Genomic DNA, 12,212 nt, shown 5'->3' on the forward strand with positions numbered 1-12,212 from the left:
GGCACTTAACAACAACATAGTATGATATAGAAAACATATCAATTGTAGTTTGAATCTCAGTGAAATGACATATTACCTACATGTCCTCGGGCAAGCTATTAAACCTTTCTAAGCTGCAGTTTCCTCATCCTAAAAATGAGGAAAATAATACTTATCTCAAAGCAATACTTTGAAAATTAAATGAGATAAAGTGGGTACAAGTCTTGCAATGGTGTCTGACTAAGATTTTATTGTTGTTAAGTGCCGTCAAGTCAGTTCCAACTCATAGCAACCCTGTATGGGGTGGGTTTGAACCACCAACCTTGTCATTAGCAGTCCAGTGCTTATCCTACAGTGTCATGACAGGACTCCCAAAGTCTTCAATTATTATTATTTTACATGTTACCCTATTCTTCAAATTATAGATTTCTAACATTTACATGTAAAAAGATTTTAAATAATTTTTTAAAAATCCACATTTAAAAAAAAAAGAAAATGAATAGTATTTGAGCATTTCAGTTACTTACCTTAAATTCTGATCCTCCTCCTCTTCGTGGCATTTGATTTGTGAAATAGGCTTAGACTGTACCTCCTGCTGCTCTCGCTAGTTAAATGAGGAAAGATAAGGCATTTATAATACAGAAAAGTTATACAACTCGGGTGGGTATACCCATGTCCCTTTCTGCTATGAATCATATCTGAGTTGTCCTTGGTTTCTAGGACATGGAGTCATAGAATTCTACATGCCATGATGTAATTTCAGTTTTACCTTCCATTACCTATGGGCTAAGAAAAGTCAACTTTCTGGGAAAATATGAGTGTCAATGCCTTCATATGATATTATCAGACTCCTGCTTCCCTACTACATTGGAGTCTTCCATTTTATGTAATATGCAGAGGAAATTAGAAAACCTCACAAGAAATTTAAAAAAATAAGTAAAAGAAACCCATTAGAGCATAGAAAAACATGTCTCAAAATAGGCAAGCTTCAATGTTAAGAATACCATGAAGATGCTAAAAATGAGGCACCAGGGGTAAAGACTTTTGGTAGAGTTATATCAGGAAATAAATAATGATTAAACAAAAATTCAACATGAAGAAGTTATATTCAGTCAGCTTCTGCAGGGGTGGGAGTACCCCCTTGCCTTTTCTAGCTCTTTCTAGTTTTCTATTGGTGTTAAGTGTCATCAAGTCGGTTTGGACTCATAGCAACCCCACACTGGGTTTCTGAGGAGCCACTGTAGGTTCGAGCCACCGACCTTGAGGTGAGTAGTCTGGTGCTTAGCCTACAGCACCACACCAGAACTCCTCCTAGTTTTCTACTCTGCTGTATTTCAGGAAAAATATTTTTTTAAGGGTACATTCAACCTAAATATATCATTGATCTCTAGTTTTACTATAATGTTGGATTTTTTTCAAGTATTTGCTTGTTCTTTGGACACTGGCAGAAATTAAAAGACAGAATAAAAAACATATTTTAATAACATCCTTAATTATAAATTCAACTAGCAAATCTGTAACATTACCTAACTATATTACTTGAAATGTTACATGATAAATTTCTTACTCTTCAAACAACAAATAATTACATATCATTGCTGTTGTTAAGTGTCATCAAGTTGGTTCCAACTCTTAGTAACGCTGTTTAGGGTTTCCAAGGAGTTGCTTGTGGTTTTAAACTAGGAACCTTGTGGTACCAGTCCAGTGTTTATCTGACAGCACCACACCAGGACCCCACTTTTTGTGGTTTGTTGTTTTTTAGTGCCACTTGGAACCGTCCAATGCTATACATTATCTTTGCGGCAGCAGAAAGCCTCATCCTTCTACCGCAGAGCAGGTGGTGGGCTCAAACTGCTGACACTGTAGTTTATAGTCCAATGCTTATCCCACAGAGCCACTGAGCTCCCGCCAGGGTTGCATAGATATCATGACAATAGAATATTGTCTAGATTTTCTTCCCTCCATTTTATTTAGTTTTTAGAGTTTAGAAGAGGAATTATAATCTAATCATGGAAAAGAATGGGAAGAGTTTTAAAGTAGCCCCTTTATTCCTTTATGCTGTAAGACAAGAACTGGACCACAAGGTCAGTTTGAACCGGAAGTTTGGTGGTTTATCAGGTTGCTACCAGAACCGACTGGAAGGCACTTAACAAAACAACAACTATAGCCCATCTACTAACAATACGAATGGTGATCTTAAAGTTGGATTACCCACCTTGCTCCCCAGGATGGGGTAAAGCATGTCTGGATACATTTGGTGATAAAACCTCACTACATTTTCCCTGAGTACAAGTATGATTCTGGGCTACCCTAAGAATCTGAGTTATACCCATCTGTGGAGGGCAAGAAAGAAATTATCGTATGTATATTAATGAAGACTATTACCATGTATTCAACTTTCATCTGGAGACCATTGTACTTCTATCCTTACAAAGTTAACTCTACACAGTTACTCTCAAAGATTAATCTTATAGTAATTGGAAGAATTACAAAATATTGTTGTTTTTAGGTGTCATCAAGTTGATTCCAACCACCAGAGCTCCTTTATTGATATTAATGTTCATATTTATTAGACAAATGGAGCATGTAAATAGAAAAGTTTTTCAGCAGCTTTTAGAAAATGTATACATACCAAAATCATAATCAACCATATAAATGTATATTCATACTGAGTTTGTGATAATTCATTAAACTAAATATTTAGATTTTTGGTACTTTTTTTTGTATGTATAAACCATAAAGCAACCCATTGCTACCAAGTCACAACCTTACAAGACACAGTAGAACTGCGCCATAACGTTTCCAAGGCTGTAATCTTGACAGAAAGGAGCCCTGATGATGTAACAGTGAAGAGCTTGGCTGCTAGTTGACGGGTCAGTGGTTTGAACCCACTAGTGGCTCCACAGAATAAAAGAACGGGCAGTCTGCTCCTGTAAAGACTGCTGTTACTGTTGTTATGTGCTGTCGCGTTATTGCCAACTCTTAGAATCACTATGTATGAGTAAAATGAAACACTGCCCAGTTCTGTACAATCTTCACAATTGCTGCTGTGTATGAGCCCACTGTTGCAGTCACTGTGTCAATCCATCTTGTTGAGGGTCTTCCTCTACTTCACCAAGCACGATAGCCTTCTCTAGGAATTGATTCTTCATGATATCATGTCCAAAGTATGTGACACCAAATCTCACCATCCTCACTTCTTAGGAGCATTCTAGCTGTGCTTCCTCCAAGTCAGATTTGTTGGTTATCATGGCATTCCATGGAATATTGAATATTCTTTGCCAAAACCATAACTCAAAGTCATCAGTTCTTTAGTCTTCTTTATTCTTTGTCCAGATTTCGTATGCATATGAGGTGATTACACATCATAAAGATTACAGTCTAGGAAACATATGGAGTAATTCGACTCTGTAATATACGGTCACTATAAATAGAAATATACTTTACAGAACATTGTTTTGTTGTTGTTAAGTGCTGTCGAGTCGGTTCCGACCCATAGCGACCCTGAACAGGGTTTCCGAGACTGTCAATCTCTACAGGAGCAGAAAGCCTAATCTTTCTCCCGCGGAGCAGCTGGTAGTTTCGAACTGCTGACCTTGCGGTTCACAGCCCGATTTGTAACCACTACGCTACCAGAGAACATAACAACAAAAAAACCCCACAATTTTTATGAAAGCAAACTGCTACATCTTTCTCTTATGGAGCTGCTGGTAAGCACAAACTATTGCTCTTTTGGTTAGCAGGGCTTTTTTGTATGGATGTTATTCATAATGTTTTCTTTAACATTTCCATTAAATTACTAACAATTGTACATTTACTTACTATTATTTCCTCAGCTTGGCGAACCAGGTCAGCTGTCTTTGCCTCCAACTCTGCATTTAAACGCCTAAAAGCATAAAGGTTTATTAACTAGGGTACACTGAAGATTTAACAAAAGTGAAAATAATTAAGTTTCAGTAACTACACTTTAGCAACTGATCTCTTCAGCAAATGCCAAAACATACGCATCATATTTTTACTCTAAAATTGGCATAACTATTATTCTCCACTTCCCCTGGAGTTTTCCTTCCCTGAATTAGAAACCAAACAGTATAAATCCTGGCCTTCTCTGGCCTTTTACTCTTTCTGGAGGAATGCCTTTTCTGACCAATAAGTTTGGAAAGAGTAAACTGGATGGGTCCAACTCAACTCTACTCTTCCTCTTGGTATCACCTATTCCACTTTCCTCCTGTGTTCGTTTCCATTCCTCCTTCTTTCCCAACACTTTTGAACTTTGTCCTTAGGCAAATGCTGCCCTTTTGATCTCAAATGGTTGACCATTCTATAGTGTGCATTGTTGTTGTTGTTATGTGCCGTGAAGTTGGTTCCGACTCATAGTGACTCTGTACAGTTTCTGAGGCTGGAAATCTTTACGGGAGCAGAAAGCCTCATCTTTCTCCCACGGAACAGCTGGTAGTTTCGAACCGCTGACCTTGTGGCTCGCAGCCCGATTCGTAACCACTACGCTACCAGAGCTCCTTATAGTATGCATACCTCACTACTAGTGTTACTGTTGCTAGCCCCCACCCCCCAAATGACTGGTCCCTCTTAATGATATGTTCAAAATATGTGAAACGAAATCTCGCCATCCTTGCTTCTAATGAGCATTCCGGCTGTACTTCTTCAAAGACAGATGTTACTATGGCGATTTGTGGCATATTTAATATTCTTTACCAACATCATATTCTTTTGGTCTTCCACATTCACTGTCCATCTTTCATATGCATATGCTGCTACTGTATACCACACAGTCAGTTCCAACTCACTGTATAGAATTTCCAGTTGTAAATCTTTATGGAAGAAAAAAGTCTCCTCTTTCTTCCATGGAGCAGCTGGTAGATTTGAACTGCTGACCCTGCATTTAGCAACCCAGTGCATAACCCACAATACTATCAGGACTCCTTCACATGCATATGAAGTGACTGGTAATACCATGGCTTGGGTCAGCTATGTGTTTGTATTCAAAGTGACATCTTTGCTTTTTAACACTTAAAAGAAATCCTCTACATCAGATTTGCGCAATGCAGTATGTCCTTTGATCTCCGGACTGATACTTCCATGATTGTGGACTATGGTGGATTCAAGTAAAAATGAAATCCTTGACAACTTCAATCTTCTCCATTTTTCATGATGTTGCTTATTGGTCCATGTATGAGGATTTCTATCTCCTTTATGTTAAGGTGTAATCCATATAGAAGACTGTGGTCTTTGATTTTCATTAATAAGTGCTCTGCTTCTGGCCCTTCTTGGTGGTATTGAGGTGCCTCACATGTTTAATCTTTTACATTTCAAAAGAGATTGACTCAAGATGTAATTTATGCTATAGATTGTATCTGCCTCATTTACATAATTGCCTTTAATCCTACCTCATTAAATAGAGGGTAAGATTAGCAACACAAAATAATTACATCAGATCACAAAATGGAGGATAATTACCTAATATTGAGAATCACTGCTTAGCCAAGTTAACTTGTATTTTGGGGGGACACATTACAATCAACAATATCCTCCAAACAAAAGGTAACTTACTTATAATGAGAAAAAAAATTTTAACTATAATTATAGTCGATGATTTTAATACACTTCTAACAGAAACTAACAAAGCTAGTAGAAAAAATGGCAGAGACTTATGTTATGATTAACAAAATTAATTAGTCTGACTTATTAGATTGATCAACAAATAGTAAATATACTTTCATTTGAAGAACATACAGAATATTTACAATTTATTTACTTGGACACATACACAAAAAAAATCCCAAAAACATTTAAAAATGTTTATGAGATATATTTTCTGACCAGAGGGAAATTAAAAATAAACTTTAAAATACAAAAAATAATAATAATAAAAAGAAACAATAAGTAAACAAAAGCCTCATTTTTTCATCTAAAATGCACACTCCTAAATAATCACTATGAAAATCTAAGTAGTTAGAAATAACCACAAAATAATGCATTTCAGAACAGGTCCTAAAATACAGCTAATACTATAGCTGAAGAGTATTTTATAGACTTAAATGTATTCACTAAAAAATCAGAAAAATAAAATAAATGATCTAAGTATTAAACTCAGAACCTAAAAAATTATTTCTGGCTCTTCTAATTCACAATTATAAGAGTTGGGAGTAATAAAGAGAAGACCAATGGAATAAAAAAATAACATAAAGAGATTAGCAAGAACTCAAAAGCTAGTTCTCAGGCAATATCAATAAAATAAACAAATCTCTCAGCAAGACTGATAAGAGAAAAAGAAGGCAAAAATAATACAAGCACTCCTCCAAGAGAGAGTATACATGGATACAGTCAAGGTTTAAAACATGAGAATAATTAGAGTAAATTTATGTTAATAGGTCATTTATTTTACAAGCAAAGATAAATAAAGCAAAGTAATCTATAAATCCAACAGAAACAAGACTTTTCAAGATGTATGGGAGTAGGCGCTTGTCTCATACATCAGTTACCAAAATCAATTAAAACTGACATTACATAATCTTATTGCTTTGCTTTTAATGTCAAAATACAGGTAGGAAGACTGAAATATCTGTTGATTTGGGTAACTGGCATGTTCCTTAGTCTATGCTCCCAAATAGTGATCTTCCAACCACTTGACAGTAGCTAAAATGTAGACAGTTCTGGAGTGAGGTCCCTGGGAAGTACTGTGTTCTGCTAATTGAAAAGATCTCCCATCTGCTTGAATACCAAGACAAAAGGTGGCAAAACAGATACTCTTTAATGAACTTCCATTCTTGCCTATATGACTAGCCAGACATTTAACTTCTGCATGCCATGGAAGCTCTCTGTAAGCTTCAGGGAGAGCCAAGGTGCTGTTCTGTTCACCAGTCTCAGAGCACAAGTAACAAAGGACCACTTAATCATAAAACAACTCCTAGTACACTAGAAAATAGACTCCTGGTGTGGCACTGTAGGATTAGCACTGGACTGTAAACCACAAGGTCGGCAGTTCAAACCCACTAGTTGCTCCTCACAAATCATATAAAGAATCGCTTTGAGTTGGAACCTATTATATGGTACTTAACAACAACAACTGCAGACTAGAATAGCATCTGTAGATGTCTGTCTTTGGGATGATATCCCTAATGAGCCACCAGAACTAGGTACAAAATATGTTGTTGTTGTTGTTGTTAAGTACTGTGGAGTCGGTTCCGACTCATAGTGACCCTGCATAGGGTTTCCGAGGCTGTAAATCTTTACAGGAGCAGAACGCCTCATCGTTCTCCCATGGAACTGCTGGTAGTTTCGAACTGCTGACCTTGAGGTTGGCAGCCTGACTCGTAACCACTACACTACGAGAGCTCCTTAGGTGCAAAATAAACTCTCAAATAATTCAATAAATTACCCTTAACAATGAAGGCACTAAATGCTTTCTAGTGACAGGAACAGGCTGTGGAACAGACCATCAGTTGCTCATATGCAAGTTCAGACTGAAGCTGAAGAAAATTAAAACAAGTCCACAAGAGCCAAAGTATGACCTTGAATATGTTGTTGTTGTTAAGTGCTGTCAAGTAGATTCTGACTCATAGCAACCCTGTTGGTGGATGCAGATGGTGGGTTTGAACTGCCTACCTTTTGGTATGCAGTCCAGTGCTTATCCTATAGCATCACACCAGGAATCCACAAAATTGAATATATTCCACCTGAATTTAGAGACCATCTCAAGAACAGATTTGATGCATTAAACACTAATGACCAAAGAGTACAAGAGTTTTGGTATGACATCCAAAACATTAAACAGAAAGAAAGCAATAGGATATTTAAAAGACAGGAAGGAATGAAATGACAAAAATGGATGTCAGAAGAAACTCAGAAATTTGCTTTTGAATGCTAAAGTGACTGGAGAAATGAGGAAATACAAGAGGTGAACAGAAAATTTCAAAGGGCAGTTTGAGAACACAAAGTCAAGTATTAGAATGAAATCTGCAGACCTGGATCTAGAAAACCAAGAGATGAACATGCTAAGCATTTCTCAAGCTGAAAGAACTAAAGAAAAAATTCAAGCCTAAACTTGTAGTAGTGAAGGATTCAACAGACAAAATATTGAATGATGCAGAAAGCATCAAAACAAGACAATAGAAGATACGGATACAGAATCACTGTATTAAAAAGAAATGGCTGATGTTCAACCGGTTCAAGAGGTAATATACGATCAAGAACTGATAGTACAGAAGCAAGAAGTCCAAGCTTCACTGAAGGCATTGGCAAGAACCAGGTTCCAGGAATTGACAAAGTACAGATTGAAATGTTTCAGCAAACTGATATAACACTGGAGGTGCTCATTTGTCTATGCCAAGAAATTTTTAACAGCTGCCTGGTCATCCAATTGAAAGAGATCCATATTTGTGTCCATTCCAAAGAAATGTGATCCAACTGATTGCAAAAATCATCAAATAGTATCATTAACATCACATGCAAGTAAAATTTTGCTAAAGAAAATTCAAAAACACTTGCAACACTACATCAACAGGGAGCTGCCAGAAATTCAAGCCAGATTCAAAAAAGGATGTGGAACAAGGGATATCATTGCTGAGGTCAATCTGTATGCTGAGCAAATAATAAAAAGCTGGATTATATGAAGAAAAAAGGGGCATCAGGGCTGGAGACAGACTCATTTCAACCTCGTGTGGCACTGTGAGATAATGTACTGGGAACTGCAAATTCCCAGTGGTTCAAATTCACCTGCCGCGCCTCGGGATTCCTATTCCAGGTCACTAAGTTGGAATTGATTCAATGGCACTTAAAAACAACAATATATGCAGATGGCACAACCTTGCTTGCTGGAAGCAAAGAGCACTTAATACTTACTGATGAAGATCAGTATGGACTGTACCTCAATGTAAAGAAAACAAAAACTTCTTTAAAGTGTTAAAGAGCAAAGACATCAATTTGAAGACTAAGGTGCACTTGACCCAAGCCATGATATTTTCAATAGCTTCAAATGTATGTGAAAGTTGGACAATGAAGACTGTAAAAAATTGATGCATCTGAATTATGGTGTTGAAGAATACTGAAGTACCATGGACTGCCAGAACAACAAATCTTGGAAGAAATACAGCTAGGATGCTGCTTAGAAGTGAGGATGGTGAGATTTTGTCTCTCATATTTTGGACTTGCTAGGAGGGATCAGTTCCTGGAGAAGGATGTCATGCTTGGTAAAGTGAAAGATCAGAGAAAAAGAGGAAAACCCCCAACTAAATGGACTGACACAGTGGCAGCAACAATGGGCTCAAACAGCAATTGTGAGGAGGACGCAGGCCTGGGCAGTGTTTGGTTCTGTTGTATATAGGGTCACTATGAGTTGGAACGGACTTGACAGCACCTAATAAAACAGTGAACGATAATAAAAATAATCATTTTGGTTTGTGAATTTGAACAATAAATTCAATTCTTCACAGTACTCTTGAACTAGAGCAACAGGCCCTGTTTATCAGATAAAGTAGGATGATTATCTTCCTACATATCATGGAAAGTTAGCATATGTCTAGTTCACTAGTTCATTTAAAATCATTCGGTTGTACTTTGAAATATATTTCTATTTTAAATACAGACCATTTGTAATTATGCTTTACCAGCAGAGGAACTGCCAGGCTATTTTCCATAATGTAAATGAAACTAGCTACTTTATTTTAAACTACAAAGAAGAGGGGACATTAAAATATATTTTCTGTAAGTATATACACCAAAGGAGCTCTGGTAGCATAGTGGTTACGAATTGGGCTGTGAACCACAAGGTCAGCAGTTCGAAACTACCAGCGGTTCTGCGGGAAAAAGATGAGACGTTCTGCTCCCATAAAGATTTACAGCCTCGGAAACCCTGTGCAGGGTCGCTATGGGTCGGAACCGACTCCACGGCACATAACAACAACAATATACACCAAAGTCAAATCCACTATTATTGACTCAGTTCCAACTCACAGCAACCAAATAGGACAGAAGAACTGTTATAACTGAGTAACCAGGGCTCCTTTTGTAAGGTTATTGTTGTTGTTAAGTGCCATCAAGTAGGTTCCCACTCATAGCGACCCCAAATAGGGTTTCCAAGGAGCAGCTGGTGGGTTTGACCTGCTGACCTTATTATGGTTAGCAGGCCAGGGCTGATCCTACCACACCAATGTCAAGAGAAACAAACATAGTCTCTTCCCCTGTGAAATTCACCACAGTCCTGTGGAGGCCACAAACAAACAAACAAACAAAAAAAAACAAGTAAAAGAGCAATGAATTTATAATAACAAATTATGTTAATTTCAAAGAAAAATTAATACAATTCAGTAAAAAAGAATAACAGCAAGGCCAAGGAAGGAAACTCTGGGCATTACAGGTAGAAGGCATGTGTGGTTGGCCTCAAGGAAAAGGCAGGAAACAGCTTGAGGGACTAAAAGGCCGGTGAAGATGGATAATAGTAAGCACACAAGATCAAACAGCAGAGTAGGCAGGTGCCAGAACTGCTATAGCTTTTGAAGTGTAACAGAAAACTACTACAGACTTTAAGCAAAGGAATGTTGTGGTCAAATTAAAAGATTACTCTAGAAGCTATGTGAAAACTGGGGGCTGAGAAGTTGTATGGGCCAAGAATAAAGGCAAGTATTGTCAGGACAGGAATAACTACCCTGAAAGATAGCAAAGGAAACCCTTCTTCCAACTCCACCAAATGAAGATGAGAATAGTTCATTCCAGGGACCTCTACACATTTAGGCTCATTAAGAATAGAATCACAGAAGGCTGGAACTGGAAGAAATCCTTCAGATCACCAGCCAACCTTCTCATTTTACAAGTGAGTAAGCAACTGTTCAAGAGCAAACGAGAAACTATGGAAGATTTGGCACTTCCACACCAGTGCTCCAATTTTGCTTCTAATAATACCTAACGTGGTCCTGTTGCACTTGCAGGGAAATGGAAGGATGGCTGGAGAGAAGTCAAAAGACCAGTATTCTAGTTGCAACGCTGCCATTAACTAGCTATTTATTAGTCCTGGTGTGGTCCTGTAGAATAAACTGGACCACTAACCACAAGGTTGACGGTTCAAACCCACCAGCCTCTCCTCCAAAACCCTATACAGGGTCGTTATGAGTCAGAACCGACTCAACGGCATTTAATAACAAAATAGTCACTTGCACAAACAATTTCATCTCTATGCTTTAGTTACCTTGGGTATTAACGATTGATGGTTACACCAGGAAACACACTTCGGATTTAGAAACCAAGCCTAAAATAAATTTACATACGTAAGTAGAGTCAGTACAGACTCATGGCGACCCTATATAGGGTTTCCAAGCGGCTGGCGGGTTTGAATTGACCACCTTGCAGTTAGCAATCCATAGTTTCCCCCTACAGCGTCTATTCAGGAATTGAAATTAAGCGAATGTCCTAAACTCCAAATTAAACTATTCTTGGCAATTCCTGATACCCAAATCTCATCCAACAGTAGCATCTTGCTGACGAACTTAGTATCTTCTACTAAGTGAGCAAGCTATTCCTGTGAAAGAAAGAAAAAAACTTTGAAAGCGGGGTGGTGGCTTAGGAATGTCGACTAAATGACTAAATCACTGAAACTTCAGTGATTCAGCCTGTCTTTTTAAAAAAAAAAAAAAATGTAAGCAGCCACATTTCGGTGTAAGGATAAAGGAAAAGATCAACTGGGGCCGAATTTCTTACTTATATTCTTCCTCCTTGGCGAGGAGGTCCGGTCGAAGTGTAGTCGTTTTGTAAACGCGTGATGGGAGCGGAGTCCCTGGGACGCTTCGTCTCTGAAAAAGAGACAAAGACTTTCAGACCAGAAATTAGAGTTTGGCGTCCCTCTAGCCCTCCTGAAGACTAGCGGCTACATAGATCTCCGGAATTGAACCCACCCTCTGACCAACACTTCGCCCCGCCATCTTTTAGGACCGCGACGTGGTTTCCAAGGCAACCACAAATCTTCCCGCGAGAGTTGCCACATCCTGAGCGCGCAGTCGTCCCTACTCCAGCGCTCTCCTTCCTGAAAGCGAGGAGAAACTTGGGAGGAGCTACGGTACCTGGCGGTGATAGCCGCTACCTCTATTGTTGTGCATTGCCCGTGAACTACTTTTTGAGTTATAGCCTGTTCTGAAATCTCACCTTGGATATTTTTCAGCTAAGGAAGGCAAGTTCGTTTCTACTACTCAATAGAAAGCAATCTAGTAAACCCCTTACTCTTGAGATTT

The 12,212-nt window shown here is 38.2% G+C and overlaps 1 protein-coding gene across 1 annotated transcript in view; it reads right to left on the minus strand.

Annotated features, from left to right (window-relative positions):
• The window catches only part of TEX9 (testis expressed 9), a 46,780-nt gene extending 34,874 nt beyond the window's left edge, over window positions 1-11,906 (minus strand). The window contains exons 1-4 of the mRNA XM_006831617.1: window positions 11,880-11,906; window positions 11,686-11,777; window positions 3,802-3,865; window positions 507-583 (exon numbers count right to left, since the gene is read on the minus strand). Coding sequence (XP_006831680.1) covers window positions 507-583; window positions 3,802-3,865; window positions 11,686-11,777; window positions 11,880-11,906 — 260 coding nt within the window. The remainder of the gene's footprint in view (window positions 1-506; window positions 584-3,801; window positions 3,866-11,685; window positions 11,778-11,879) is intronic.
• Window positions 11,907-12,212: the final 306 nt, after the last annotated feature.

Source organism: Chrysochloris asiatica, unplaced genomic scaffold (genome assembly GCF_000296735.1).
Source record: "Chrysochloris asiatica unplaced genomic scaffold, ChrAsi1.0 scaffold00004, whole genome shotgun sequence".
In the NCBI taxonomy this organism is placed as follows: domain Eukaryota; kingdom Metazoa; phylum Chordata; class Mammalia; order Afrosoricida; family Chrysochloridae; genus Chrysochloris; species Chrysochloris asiatica.